This window comes from Gopherus evgoodei, chromosome 9 (assembly GCF_007399415.2).
Source record: "Gopherus evgoodei ecotype Sinaloan lineage chromosome 9, rGopEvg1_v1.p, whole genome shotgun sequence".
In the NCBI taxonomy this organism is placed as follows: Eukaryota; Metazoa; Chordata; order Testudines; family Testudinidae; genus Gopherus; species Gopherus evgoodei.
The window spans coordinates 87,225,257-87,241,082 of record NC_044330.1 but is presented as its reverse complement, the minus strand read 5'-3'; the positions used below and the strand labels follow the sequence as shown (position 1 = coordinate 87,241,082).

At 44.9% G+C, this 15,826-nt stretch overlaps 1 protein-coding gene across 3 annotated transcripts in view; it reads right to left on the bottom strand.

The window, feature by feature from the left end:
- Positions 1–15,826, bottom strand: part of LOC115657414 (vascular endothelial growth factor receptor kdr-like) — a 176,628-nt gene that overhangs the window by 101,222 nt on the left and 59,580 nt on the right. For all 3 annotated transcript variants that reach the window (XR_004001972.1, XM_030575231.1, XM_030575232.1), the window contains exon 4: positions 3,429–3,556. Coding sequence is in view for 2 of the 3 variants with exons in the window: in XM_030575231.1 (XP_030431091.1) it covers positions 3,429–3,556 (128 nt within the window). In the remaining variant the exon portion in view is untranslated. The remainder of the gene's footprint in view (positions 1–3,428; positions 3,557–15,826) is intronic.

The window sequence follows — 15,826 nt, the reverse complement described above, 5'->3', positions numbered from 1 at the left end:
ATTTGGGGTGGTGTGAATGACAGGTGCAATTTAAGCAGCAAAGAATCCTGTGGCACCTTATAGACTAACAGACGTTTTGGAGCATGAGCTTTCGTGGGTGAATACCCACTTCGTCAGATGCACCCATGAAAGCTCATGCTCCAAAATGTCTGTTAGTCTATAAGGTGCCACAGGATTCTTTGCTGCTTTTACAGATCCAGACTAACACGGCTACCCCTCTGATACTTGACAGGTGCAATTTAAATAGTGTTTGGGAGAAATGATCCTGCTTGGAATGAATTCCAGCTCTGAACGTTGGGAGCTGTTACTCATAATATTGGAGGTGAAATTATGACACTGATTGGCCTGACATCACGTTAGTTCACTTACTTTTCATATTCACCACGGAGCGGAACAAAGTCAAATGAGTCGTTACTGCACGGTAGCAGTTAGGAGGTGGAGGTGAGATAAGACAGGTTGTCCTTTGTAGAACAAGAGCACTAGGAATTATGGATTTCAGATCTGGATCTGAATTTCCTTAAAGTGGTTTAAGATTTGCTGTCTGGATTCAGGATTTTTATAGGGCTAGAAATAAGACTTGAAGTTTGGATTAGATCTTGACTTCCACAGAGGTCAGGGGGTTCAGATCTTGTTCAAATCCAGTCTAGATATATAGAGATGATTCATTGCACAGTGGCCTTCTCAGTATGCAGGTGCCCATCTGACAAATAGCACTCTCAAAACTAGCACTTAATTGATACCTTTCTTGGCAGTTTCAACAAAGAGGGCAATGACTGAGATGGGCTATAGAGGCTGGAATTGCCCTCGGAGGGTTTCCTCCACATCAGTAACAAGGCACATGGGCAGAGCAGTATGTGGCAAAAAAAAAAAAAAAAAAAAAAAAAAGCCATTGCTGGTGCAATCCCCGTTCAGTGGCTAAATAGATCTTTCAGAGCTGTCAACTCTTTCACCCAGCATTAAATACACGTTAGAAGCTTAAATGGCAAGTCCAGCCCTGGGATTCTTGTGACTCAGATGATATGCGGTTAGCTGGGATCTGTTTAGTATTAGCAAACTGCACCCTTTCTCATAAATATTTAAAGGAGAGGGAGTGCAATCATTTTAAAGTATAATGGTAATCTAAGGAACTTAATTTATGATGGAAAAAGTACATTTGCTACAAGAATAATAAAGTGTAAGAAAGCTGAATTTCATGGTTTGAGGGCTATGTATCCCTGATGGTTAGAAGAAGAGAAGAAAAAAATAACGCCATTGAAGAGGCGCCTTACAGCAGTGCACACATATTACATTTCTTCATCAAATATATATTTGTACAAAAAAGAAAAGGAAAAAAGGAGCTGACCCCACATGAAGGTTCCATTCAGTATTTTTCCTCTGTATTGCATATCGGAGATTAATTCTGGGAAAGGATGTTCTAAATTTGTCTGGTCACTTTATTCCCCCTGCCCTCCAAGCTTCCTCTTTGCACAGGAAGCAGCCACTGTGGCTCCACACAGCAGCAGGAATTTCCCAGGCAAGGGAAAACAAGGAGCGGGGTTTCCATATAAGGAAGTTTGGGATGGCATGAGAGACTCCCTAGTACACACACACCTATACAAGTGGGTGCATCCTCTCTGACTGCGACGTCTCCCTCACCCACAATCACCTTCCCTTTGGGCTATAAATTCCAATCCCACGCCCATCCGCCTGTTAAAGCCGAAAAATTCTTGGGTTGGATTACTTTGCAGTTCACAAGGGAAATGTGCTGAGATTTCATTTGTCTCAGTCACCAAACGGGCATCATCAGCTTGTAGCAAAATGAAGGACATTTGCATCTGTACTGAGAAATTGCTGGTGGAGAGACTGATTCAACACCAGGTGGAGAAAGGATAATACCTTGTAAAAGAGGGATAAACCTTAAAACCCAAGGACTTCAGGGCTTGGTCCAAGCTTTTAGGGCCATGTTCATCCCTGGGGTAAGTCCAGTGAAGTCAGCAGAGATACTCCAGGGACAAATTTGGGCCTCTAATGGGATAAGAGGGAACTTTCTCAGTGCCCCCACTAAGGATGAGAGGAAGATGAGGGCGAGCACTGATTATTACAGCCAGGGGAAGGAGTGGGGTTCTGAAAGTGGAGAAGGAGGAGATGCACTCAGTCCTGCTCCCCTCACTTTATCTCCATAAAAAGAGAGATAGGATAATGTAATAAGGCCCAGCGCTGTTCCCAGTGATGTCAGTTGGAGTTTGGCCACTGGCTTCAATGGAAGCAGGGGCGGCATCTCAGGCAATCATTTCAGGTACTGGTTGCTTCCTGGGACGGGGAGACATACTGCAGTGAAGAGGAGGGGAGGATGTTCAGCACCTCCCAGGAGGGCTCACGACATCACAGGATTAGGCCCTACATTTATATATTTGGCTTGTAAAAAAAATGCAGTTAATGCAGCAAAAAGATTTTAGCTGCACTTTTCTTGGAGATCAGGCATTTGCACCACCAAACCCACCAGCCTAGTTGGTAGCTACTGGCCCCCTTGTCAGCACTTCCAGTAGAAAGGTAGAAGATTGCATTGGCAGGCTCCTTTCCTATGGCAAGAGGAGAACTCTCCAGAACAGGCTGAGGCAGACTAACAAGGACAGAATGAAGGAAATGGCACTGCCACTTCTCATTCTGTGTCTCTTCAGGGGATGGCAGGACAGTTTTCATCTTCAGTCCAACATGCAAATAGAAGGTAGCATGATCTAGTATTTAGAGCACAAGGTTGGGAGCCAGGAGACCGGTGCTCTATTCCTGGCTCTGCCTCTCCATGGGCTTCAGCTAACACTTACTGAAGTCTATGAAGACACCCTGATGGAGTTCAGTGGGCGAGAATCAGGCTCTATGGCTTTCATCCTTTCATTACCCTCTCTGATAGGCAAAAACTGGCTCTGGGATCTTTGGAACAAATGCAGTCCTGGCACAAGCAGGTACAAGTCTAGTGAGGGCAGTGGAAGCTGCACCAATTTATACCTGAGTCTGGCACTTTGCTGCAAAATGTGAAATAGAACAGACAGGTGTAAGAGTGCTGAGCAGGTACCAGGCTACAGGTACCTGGCTAGCTTTCCATCTGAAAGACAGAGCAAAATTCGTCACAGAATACTTTATTTTCCAAAAGAATGAGCATCTTGTCCTCTGTTTTTGCCAACATATTCAGAAACATCAAGAAATAAGTTGGGGGAAATAATTTGCATGAACTCAGTCTAACGCTAACAAAGGCCACATGTGGCGGTCAGTGATAAAGCACCGTGAAGAATTTAGAAGGATTAAGGTGGATTTTGGAGGCCTTTGCCATTCTTCTAGTCCCACCAGCTTTGCTCTAAAGTTCACCCATCTTCAAAAGCTCCTTTTATAGTTTTTACTTGGCTTTGACTCTCCAGATCTCTAAGAGTTTGGGGTAATCTGAAATTTCCACTTACCTGTCGAAGCTTGGGTTTGATATCTGGTGAGGTGACCCGGCAGGGTATGACAACCACTTCGGTAGTATTCAATACAAATATCACTTCGGGATATTGAGGGTGAATCTGAACAAATGGATTCTGGTGGTCTGCAGGAGACAGAACAAAATGGTATTGGTTTGCAAAATTGTTCGTTGGTATGATTGGCATTGCAACATTGTCATAGTAATCTTCTGTTTAGGTAGGATCTTCTAATGAGCCCACACTGTTGCATTCCCTCCTTAGGTACAAGAGGAGTTACACCTGTTACGGTACTACTTATTCATGGAGAGCAGTGTAGTCTAGAGGTTACAGCCAATATGTAAAAATCAGAACTCCAAGTTTCTAATTCTGTCTCTTACAGACTCGCTATGTGATCTTCAGCATGTCACTGTACCTCCGTTTTCTGGATCTGCAAAATGAGGGCAAAAATACTGACCTACCTCACAGGAATACTGTGACACTTCATGTTTGAAAAGTGCTTTGTTGGATGGAAGGTGTTATCTTAGTCCAAAGTTCAAAGCTGTTTATATTATCATCATCATAAACAGAAAGCTATGCTGAGGATTGCACTCCTGTATTGACCTAACCATTTATTTGTATCATACTGCTCTTCAGGTTCTCTGTGAATGGAAAAGCCCTACCAGTTACAACTCTGGAAGACTGTGGAATACTCACCATAGGGAAGTGGTGGAAACCCTGATGCCAGAGACATCTAAAACCAAACTAGAAGAATCTGTTTTGCACTAGGAAGAGGATGGGTTAGTCGACCTTGCAGATCTGTAGGGCTTCCTTTATGTTTGCCATAATGGATCAGACTAGAGCTGATTGAATAGTAAAAATAAAAATGAAATGTGTGACTGTTTTAGCAAAAAAAATTGCTGTTTGGTTTGCTGTGATTCATGGGGATTTACTATTCATTATTTGTGAGTATTGCGATGAGCATCAGGGAGTCATGAAATTTTATTACAAATGGTGATTCATCCAAAAATTTGTGTTGAAATTAGGATATTGCTTATCCACTGTATTATTGTCCTGTTAAAAAGTTTCAGGAACCAATCAGATAGTAGAAACTAAATCATCTGACTTATTTGCCAACCACACTTTACATGAATTGTAAACTGTTTGGGGCCGAGGACTTTTTGTTAAGTGTATGTACGCTGTATAGCAACATGAGGTCCCCTATCCTTGGTTGGCGCCTCCAAGGACTACTTCAGCACAAAATAATAACTACCACGTACAATGAATAGTGACTAACTCAAGTGAAGGGTTTGAACATCCCACAGCCTGAAAGTTATTCTGCCAAAGCATTCTGTGAACATTTATGGATAATGAATTTGCCCAGAGGAAATTAGGATCAGTCTTCAAATGAATTCTTAACTACTCTAAAATGGGGCTAAATTTAGGATGAATATTATCTGTAAGGACTATCTCATGGGTCACTTTAGCCTGGTGTCCTGCCTTTAGCAGTGGCCAAATATCTGATGACAATAAAAATACCCACTGTGCTCAGTTGGTCAATGAACTATACAAAGGGAAAATGTTCCTTCCTGAGCTGCTCAGGTGATTGGTTTCTGTCCTGAACCACAGAATTTGTTTACCTTTATACCTTAGGGTTCTGTTTTCTTTTCTTTATGCACATAAGACTTGAAATGCTTTTATGGAGAGGCAAAAGAGATCACTAATTAGTTTGAAGAGATACAACTGCTGTTTGTCTACAACTTGTCCCTGTGCCCCATAGTCCTATGCAAATACATTAAATAGCCTTGGGCATAGTTACCAAATCAAGATGGCAACATTATTTATAGAAGTTTGGTGCCTTTTCCCACTCTCCAGCAGAAAGAGGTTTTCCATAGAACAGGAAAGAAAGCAGGATCCTTGGTGTGGTTGTTATTTGACTTTGTATCCACCTGCCACATTCAGTGCTGAGGCTGTGGAATTTCTTCAGGAGGTGTTTTGCTGGACAGTTCCCCGATGTGGACATCACAGCCCGGTTAACCTATCCATGTTGGCTTTGGTTGATATTAAGGAATTCCAGCAAGTCTCCTGGACCAGAATTCTCCAAAGTGGCATTAACCATTATTCCTGCCTTTGATTCTGTGCTTTCCCTCTTTTTTACTATGTACTGATCTCAAACTACAGAATGTTGTTGCAGTATCCAAATCAAAGACAAGTACTCTCTCTCTTCTTCCCGGGACTGGTCTCAGTAACAAGCAACATAAATATGGTCTACTTTTTTAAAGGTAATCAACTGTGTGATGTTCCAGGGTTCATCAGGAACATGTCTAGTTGCTGCCACGTCAACACCCTAAGATACTTCCTGATTCAATTGCCTAGAATCCAGGAACCTGGTGGCTGTTTTGTGATTGAGACACCTAGCCAGTAGGTAAGGGACCAAAGTCATCAACTCGTTTCATAGGTCACTGCAGTAGTCATTGATGGTGATGGCAACTTGTGATGGCTGCTGGAGGTGGCTGGAAAATTGTGAAAAAATTTAGTTTTCAGTTTAAAATGGGCGAAATTGTTCCCTCAATTTTTTAGCTAACTAGTGGGAAAAGTTAGGGGGAAAGGATGAAAAAAATTGAATAAAAATTTCCACATTTTGTCCTCCATTTCTTGGGACCAGATCTAGCTACTATGGAGCAGGGTTTGAACAGCTGATGCCAGGGTAAAAGGCTGCATAGCCCATTACTAATTCCCTGAGACAAGCAAGTATAATTGTGTTTCTTCTTGGGGATTTATTTTCCTGGCACAGAAAGAAAAGTGAAATAATTCTATGAACTTAAAACAAATCTCCAACTTCTGAGCAAAGTTGCTGTGCACTGTTAAACAGTGGTCATGTTCCACCCCAGAAGTGGCTGCAATTAAATAGTGGGTGAAGTATTTCTCATATATATAAAATGTGTATATGTGTTGAATTTTTCTGGCTGATAGATGTTATATAAATATATTTATTATTGTGCTTGCACCAAATTCGGTCTTCAATTTCCAATATGCCACCTGATCACATGGATGGTTCCAATGTTGGATAATTTTTAGGTGTGGAAGAGGTATCTCTACACAGCAATTAAACACCCACGTCTGGCCCAGGTCAGCTGATTAGGGCTTATAGATCTCAGGCTGCAGGGCTGTAAAATTGCTGTGTAGACCAGTGCTTCTCAAAGCGGTCCGTCGCTTGTTCAGGGAAAGCCCCTGGCGGTCTTGGCCAGTTTGTGTACCTGCCACATCCACAGGTTCAGCCGATCGCAGCTCCCACTGGCTGCGGTTCCCTGCTCCGGGCCAATGGAGACTGCAGGAAGAGCGGCCAGCATGTCCCTCAGCCTGCAACGCTTCCTGCAGCCCCCATTGGCCTGGAGCGGCGAACCGCAGCCAGTGGGAGCCACGACTGGCCAAACCTGCGGATGCCGCAGGTAAACAAACTGGCCTGGACTGCCAGGGGCTTTCCCTGAACAAGCAGTGGTCTGACTTTGAGAAGCACCGGTGTAGACATTTGGCTCAGGTTGGATCTCAAGTTCCGGGATCCCACGAGGGGGCAGAGTCCCAGACTCTGGCTCCAGCTGGAACCCGAACATCTACACAACAATTTTTAGCCCCACAGCCCAAGCCCTGCAAGCCCAAGTCAGCTGACCTGAGCCAGCTGCGGCCAGGCTGTGGGTCTTTTATTCTTGTGTAGATGTTCCCTGAATGTCTATCATTTCACTGCTGGGAACCTGGTCATCATATTAGTCATATTTATCAGAGCCAGAAGCTCAGTTCTGCTGGTGCTTGGTGATGGTCATTAATGACCCTCAGAGTGTACAGGGAATGAGATTTGGGCTTTCCCTTTTCTTCCAAAAACACAATTCAAGTGACAAAAGAAAACACAGAACTTCCTTGTATTTTCTCACCTGGTTTGGGTTTTCTACCCCATGATTGTGAATTCATTTGGGAATATCACTGTTCAGTCCTTGGTTTATGTGATTGCTCTTTGTTTAAAGAATGTCACTGAAAAACATAAATGCTACCACTGAGCTATGGAACTAATCTTCAGATAATAACCAGCTCTCCTCTGCAGCCAGGATTCCTTTAATCTGTCAGAGAAAATTCAGCTCTTAAAAATACAAGTGTGTGTGCGTGTGAGAGAGGAGGGGTGAGGGTTCTGTAGAAAAGTGGATTCTGTTTTTGTTTTTGGTAGCTTACTTAGTTCAAATTTTTTACTTGCTGGACTGGCAGTAGCAAGCCTAGTGATCCAGGAGTACTGTCCAACTTGGTTGCCTAGACGCAGAACCAGAGAATGTGCCGATGTGGCTACTTTTGTGTGTACCCCAAAAGGTCAGATGTATATGGACAATGCTTTACAAAAGGCACTTGGGTCACTGTGCAAAGACCAATAATGCAGGATTAACGTCCAGGGAGCTACTACAAACAGCTGATCACAAGCTCTTCAAAGCCCTGTCCGCACACTTTCTGAGCAACAGTGAATTTAATGTGTGAGATCAAAATAGGAGGCAAAGAATTCAAGCCAGAAGGACATCCCTCATTTGAAATGATGCCCTTTCGTTTCAGCTTCTGTTCTATGTCAATGATGGAAGTGATTGCTCCTTCCTTTGTGTTGGTGTGTAAGGAAATACATGCTATGGAGCAGGGGAGAGCCGGAGAAAATATTATGGACGGGCTGTTAATTAGAACCAAAATCCTGGATTTTGGAAATTTTAAGCACACATCTGAATTTTCTGTCTGGCCCTTATCTCTACACTGGGTTGAACCAAACCACTAGCCTGAACCCTGGAAATCTGAAGCCAGATCAGAACTCTGTGGCTAGAGCCTAAGTCTAGTATTCATATTAATGAGAGTTTCATCTCCCATGCTTTGGCACAGCAATAGGTTCCAGCAATGAGTTTTAAAGGCACACGTCCCATTTTGTCCAGTGCGGTTTTCAAAGTGGATCTGTTCCATTCTGTTATATTTAGTCATGTTATGGAGCATGTGTCTATGCTTAATATCTGCAGTGAGTTTTAATCCTACTTTGTACCTCTGCATTGTCGCTGTCTGGCTAAACAGTACAAGCGAACATCCTGCTTTAAAAGCAGGGACACCCTGAGCAAGTTGTGAAAGTCTTTCCCACTTGTAGGCATGACCTGTCCTTGTATTTAGTTATGGTAAAAACAAAAGTCAGTGAGTTCATATATATGTGCATCAACAGTAAAACTACATCTGATTTCTAATTGCTTTTTAATGGCAGCCTGTACCTGAATTGCCATTTTATGTACATGTCTAGCCAGTGGCTAGGATTAAACTATCCCAGAGCATGAGCTGCAGCCTCACTTGGAAGCCAAAATATATTAATCCATTCCCCTGCAATGACAATTTGAAATCTAGATGGTGTTTTAAAATGTCTATGCGGTTGAGCAATAGATACGTTGGCAAAAGCGATTTCTGGGTTATTAGTGACTTGGCTGGGAGAGGAGTTGATGACCTGAGATGGGATAGGCTGTTAATCCCAGTGTGCACTTAATCAGGATCATTATTCTTACTATATTTAGAAATGGGAAAAAAAATCAGGGTGTTGATTTTTTTATGGGTGATTGTTTTTCATAGGGGACATAGAGTTTTTCTGGAGAATTACTGCCCTGTGCATTAGCCAGATTACTGGAATTCCTATCACAGCACTTCATTCAATTTATGAAGTCTAAGCAGGAGCCGCTCTTCATCACAGCGCGCCTCATCTCACGCTGCAATACAGTCATAAGGCCCAATCCTGGAATCTTTACTCATGCTGAAGTCACTGGACTGCTCCTGGGTAGAAGATGCTAGTATGGATTATGTTGGCAGGATCTGGCCCAGAATACTGAATTTATGGCATAAGATTTATGGCAAGAGACTATAAACACAGAGTCATGATCTAAGTCTGGCTTTCAGTGGCAAGTGCAGCTGGGATTGAAGAGGAAAGGCATTACAGCCATAAATTCAGGTACTGATAGTAGGAGGTAGGATGAGTGAGGCTAGGGAGACAATGCTTTGTGCATAAAAGGTCCTCATTGTACATCTCTCTTTAGTATGGGGTGGGTGGGAAATCAGATCCCCAAGCCCTGAAGAGTAATTGCATGGTGAGCAACAGAGTAAATCTTCATTCTGTTTGGTGCCCATTTGTTGTCTTCTATGCTGAGTTCTGAGCACAGGTGCCGACTTTCCAGTGTGCCATGAGGTGCTTGACCAACAGCTCTGACCCAGGCCCCGCCCCCACACTACCTCTTCCCCAAGGCCCCGCTCTGCCTCTTCCCACCCTGTTCCACTCCCTCTCCTGAGCGCACCGCACCCTCGCTTCTCCCGCCAGTGCCTCCTGCACGCCGTGAAACAGCTGATTGCAGTGGGCGGAAGGTACGGGGAGAAAGTGGGAGGCGCTGGGGGAGGCAAGGTGAGGAGCTGATAGGGAGGCTTCTGAGGGTGCTCAGCACCCACCATTTTTTCCCCAGGGGTGCTCCAGCGCTGGAGCACCTACAGAGTCGGCGCCTATGGTTCTGATCCTTTACTACTGTTCCTCTGGGGAAAATCTCTGACTATGAAGAAACGCAACCCCACAGCAAGCAGACTGCATCTGTACTGGAGGGGAGAGACCTCTCCCCTTGCATAGAGCTGGAAGCTGGACACGTCACTTTACAGATAAACTAAGCTGGGGCAGTTTAGATTTGTCTACATTAGACCCTTTTACCCAGAGCTAACTGATTGCCAATTACCCTAAGGTGGTTAACATGTTTGTAAAGACTGGTGTGGACACTCCCTTTACAAGCATGTTAACCACCTAAGGGTATGTCTTCACTAGCCATGTTTAACATGGCTGTGTATTCGTGGCACCAGCGCTGGGTGAGAGCTGGTGCACTGTCTACGTTGCCACTTTACAGAGCTGAAACTTGCAGTGCTTGGAGGGGAGGGAGGTTTCACATCCGTGAGCAAGAAAGTTGCCGTGCTGTAAAGTGGCAGTGTAGACAAGGCCTCAGTTAACTGGCAATCAGTTAACTCCAAGTAAAAAACAAACAAGTTGAATGTAGACATGCCTTTCCTTAAGTAAAGGATGAGTGGCTACTTGCCTTCACTCTGTCCTCAAAGAGGGTCTATATTCCAAGGCAATCGGCCAGCTGGTGTAAATCAGTGTAGCTCCACTGATACCATTTGAGGATTTGGGGCATGTGTACTGTGGGTACCTTCACAGAACAATAACAGAGACACCCACATCTTGCGAGCAGCTGCACGCACAGAAATCGATGGGAGTGGAATGAACTCAGCACCTTCCAAGACTGAGCTGATACAGAAAAACTATTGTAGAATAAATGCACCGTCTTTTATGTCAAAGGGGTGACATTTTCCCCTACAGCCAGGCATGGCAATTTCTCCATGGATTCTATCCTACAAAAACACCCTTCCATCCTAGAGGATCTTAAAACAACAAGAATTTACTGTGGGCTGTAAAACTCATTACACATGAAGAAAGACAAGAGCTGCAAAATATTAGTGACTTATCAGCTGTCGCTGTAGCCCCAAGGCGAGGGAAAGGCCCCTTCTCATGGTCCCGCAGACTGGCTGTCTAGCTCTACAGGTCAGTGGAAGTTTGCAGGAAGCTGCCGTCAGGGAAGGGTGTTACTGTTTACCCAACACAGCGTAAGCTCCAAGCAGGAACATACACAAATAGAAGAGCTGGGGAAGCAGTAATTGCAGGATAGCTCAGGGGAAGAGGGCCTGGTGTCCAGCTGCAGTTACAGAGCCAGGCATAGGTGTCAAGTATGTTGCAGACAAAAGAAATTCAAAGATCAGGTGCCTGCTAGCCCCTAATGTTTAAACTCTTATTATGTCCAGTAAAAGATTAATTGTTATTTTAGATGATCTTAGGGAGGGTCCCTTTTGACTCAGCTGTAGAATAGTAACTGCTAAGCCAGGGACCACAATGTTCCCATCCCAGTTCAAGCCTCTACTCTGACAGCATGCAGGGTGCAAACACAGCAGGGCCACGCACCAGATATGGGGCTTTTCTGCCCATTGGTTACATCTGTTCTATTGTCTGGTTCAGTGTTGTTGTAGCCGTTTTGGTCCCAGGATATGAGGGACCAGGGAGTGAGGTAATATCTGTTATGGGACCAACTTCTGTTGGTGGAAGGGACAAGATTTTGAGCTTCATGGAGTTCTTCCTCAGGTCTGGGGAAGGTAACCCAGGAGCTCAACCTAATACAAGATGGGACAGACTTAAGCATAAGGGGTTCACATGTTGTAGGAGAGGACTTAAAATGAAGTGGGTAGTAGGCAGCAGGGTGTGTTACAAATTGTTGTAATGATCCATAAAACTAGTGTCTCTGTTAAGTCCTAGCTTTTAGTGTCCAGCAGAGTTATCAGTTTAAGTTCCCAGGCTTGTCTTTTGAAGGTGTTATGCTGGCTTCCTTTAAGGACTGAGAGATCGGATATGGAGGGATCACTTTGGGGAAAGTGTTCACTCGTGGGTGAGAGGGTGTTTTTATCTTTTAACATATTTCTGTGTGAGCTCATTTGAGAGCGTGCTGATTGTCTGGTTTCATCCACATAGTTGATGTTGGAGCAGTTGAAGCACTGTTGAGGTGTGCCAGATGTTGTGATAGGCAGGTGTAGGACCCATGGATCTTGAAGGTGTATTACAGGGGGTGTTGATCATCATAGCAGTGAAGACATGTCTGCAGGTTTTGCATCTGTTGTTCTGGCAGGGTCTGGTGCCACTTTGAGTTGGTGTGTCCTGGTCTGTGGGGAGCTTGCTTCTGATGATCAGCTTGGTGAGGCTGGGGCATTGAAGGCCAGAAGAGGGATTCAGGAAAGATTTCTTTCAGGAGGTGATCTTCATCAAGTATGAGTTGTAATTGTTTAATGATGCCCCAGGTGGGTTCCAGCGTGGGATGATAGATGACAGCTAGGGGTATGTGGTCAGTGGGATTTTTTTTCGATGTTGAAGTAGGTTCTCTCTGTGTCTTATGACTCACTGCAACAATATGTAACACATTCTGCAGCCTCAGACCCTCTTTTATCCTATGACTGCCGAGGTGTTAATTGCCCACTTCAGTTTAAGTGGTTTCCTACAACATGTGTCAACTCCTTATATTTAACAATCTGTCCTACCTTCTATTTAGCTTGGACACTCTGGTTACCTTTCCCAGACCTGAGGAAGAGTTCTGTGAAACCTGAAAGCTTTTCCTTTCCAATACAAAATATTATCTCCTCACCCACCTTGTCTCTAGTGTTGGGTGGTATTTGCAACATGGGTTAATGTCTTCTGGGGACTAGGTCAGTGGTTCCCAAACTTGGGATGCCGCATGTTCAGGGAAAGCCCCTGTCTGTCTGGTCTGGTTTGCTTACTTGCTGCATCCGCAGGTCTGGCCGATTGTGGCTCCCACTGGCCGCGGTTCATTGCTCCAGGCCAATGGGAGCTGCTGGAAGTGGCAGCCAGTATGTCCCTCGGCCCACGCCACTTCCAGCAGTTTCCATTGGCCTGGAGCAGCGAACTGCGGCCAGTGGGAGCCACGATCAGCTGGACCTGCGGACGCGGCAGGTAAACAAACCAGCCTGGCCCGCCAGGGGCTTTCCCTCCACAAGTGACGTCCCAAGTTTGGGAAACACTGGAGTAGGCTATAGTAAACTTATTTTCACTGGACACCTAAACCAGAATTTGAAACCCTTTTTCCCAGAAGGCTCAGAGCCCATTCCTGGCAAGTTGCTGAAGCCAGTGAGACTTGAAAGCAGGCAGCATCACACAGCAAGAGCTCAGTATCTGGCAGAATCAGGTCCCTTGCGAACCAGTGTCTCACACGGTCCCCACGAGTCAAGAACTGAATGCCCTATGGTTTCAGAACTTCCTCGGAGAGGCACACACAGGGTTTCTTGTAAGATTTTCAGTATTTTTTTTTCTGGTCCATGTGTATCATGTGTGTACCATAAGAATGGTTTGTTTTGTGAGATCTGTATCATATTTAAAGGCATGGGGAATAACACCACCTCCATGAGGTAGGTCGATGTAGTTAGGTTGACACAGTGTCAGTGTTGACACTGTTTGCTTACATCGACTGTTTCTGCCTTTCAGAAGCTGTCCCACAATGCCTCACACTGGCAGTTCAGTTGGTGAAAGTGCTTCTGGTGAGGATGCACACCGCCGACACAAGGAGTGTAGTGTGGACATGCAAAAATGATTTAATTACTGTGGTGCTGTAACTTGGGTCGACATCATTTGTAGTGTAGACTGACCCTGAAATGTGTAGTCCCTATGGAAATCTGTGAAAGCTCCCTCTAATATAGAAGGGTGTGTTTTTACAGTACCACTTGGCCTGGAATATCATCAGTCAGAATTTGTCTCTCACGTTGACAGCAACCAACTACTTTTGGCCTGAGTCATTGCTAATTATGACACAGTTAGATAAGGAAATGGAGGGATGTGTCTGGTTTTGGGTGTCACTTAGATAACATCCTCCTGCAGTTCAATCAACTGCAGCAGTAACTCATGCTGTGCTGGCTTGTCAGAGCTTACACACCAACTCAACCTGAAAGTGCCTCTTAGGATCTGGGAGACTGTTCAGAAATGAAGGTGCTCTCCTCCTTCCTGGATCAGGACCGTAATGATTCCTTGCCTGGGAAGATCATTTTGGCAGCCTGCAGCCCAATCTAAGCTACATCCCCATTCTGTGCTGGTCAAATTCTCACTAGAACATGCCTGCCAAACCTTTCCGTCACTGTGAGAACCAGCTACTTATCTGCTTGGCTCAGCACTGAGTGAACAGGGAGCGCTAGCCTATCTTGGCCGGCTGAGTGTCTGGCAGAAAAGTGCAGCTGTCTCCACAAAAACAACAAAACCAAAAAAACCCAACCCGCTGGCCGCTGTTCTCATTGGTAGTCTCCTTCACAAAGCAAGCCAAAGTCAGTCCTGTCACCGTCGCCCTGCGTGTCTGCATCTCACATTCAGTTTATCGCTGCAAGCTGTCAAGAGAATTAGGGAGGCAGAAACTGGCTTCAAAGAATGTCAGAACCAAAGATCAGCTAATGTGAGCAGTGCTTTCAAGCTCTCCCATCCTCTCCAGCCACCTTTTTGTGAGGAAGAAGTGGGGGCGGGGCAGGGGCGCATCCTGTACCAGAACTGAAAGCATGTTACATTTGGCATATAAAGAAGAGACAAAGGTGGATTTGACCTGTTGCTGGGTCCAGTGTTTCTAAACCCACTCACTCCTCCCAGTGTTTGCCTCAGCGGGGAATTGCTCTTGTGACTGACTGGGCATTTCTTGCTGTTCCAGCTCATGAGCAGCAGCAGCAGTGAGATGTGTGCTTTGGCAGTCGGCAGTCCTGGCTGGGTGTTTCCCTTCTCCCTTCTGGCTGGCTCAGGGGGAAGGAGAGGAAAAGGGAAACTTTAGATGTTCTCTAGGAGGCTTTTTGCAAAAAGGACTGAGCTGCATCACAGGGGTGGTGTTGTGATGGGTCCAGTGAGGTTGGAGTTATGAGGTCATCTGGACAGCTGGGACACTGGGCTTTTGAAATACCTGACTGAGGGAGGAAGAAGAAAGCCACTTAGAACTCTAGTGGTGCCTCGTGAAATGATCTGGATGAGTACTAGAGGCACTTGTGCTAAAAGGGGAGTGCAAACAGAAAAGGGAGATGGTAAAAATGGCATGACAGGGCCACATACAGATTCTCTCCATCACTTCCCCATCATTTTTGATCAGTTTAAAAAATCAAAAGCTGATTGTTCTACCTGCCAGCCCTGCAAAGCTTGTGCTGACATCTGGAAGCCTTGCCGGGCTCATTCTGGCCCATGGGTTATCAATGCAGCTGATCAAATGACATTTTGTGAATTATATTTGTTGTGCCTTTCGTCCCCATCCTCTGTCCTGCTCCCAAGTCCTTCCCTTTCCCTGGAAGTGTCTTAATTATTCATATGAATTCACTGAGTAGTTGGAATGAACAATTTTCTGTCAGTGGGTTGTTTGCAAATGGGTTTGCGGCAGTGAGTTGCTCTTTACAATGAGTCACTGGTTTCCTAGACACATGATATTGATTTTGCCCCCTGATTGGATGCTTGAAACTTTTATTAGGAAAATAATGAATAATGAAAGCTGTTGCTCAGCACAATTGCCCTAGTTCCCACAAGAAAACTGGTGTAGTCACATGTAGAGCTGTCGTTGTCTAAAACCCCATGCACCTGAATGGTCGCAAAGAACAAAGAGCCATGAAGAGACGCTATTCTATTCTATTCTATTTTTTCTGTTCTACCTAGTTCTCTATATGGCACCCATCCCTGTTGTGTCTAAGGTCTGATCTACACACAGTTTTTGTCCTGATTTAACTATTTCAGTTAGGGGTGTGATTCCCCACCCGGCCAAAAATAGTTAAATCAGTACTGTGCATATCTAGAATAG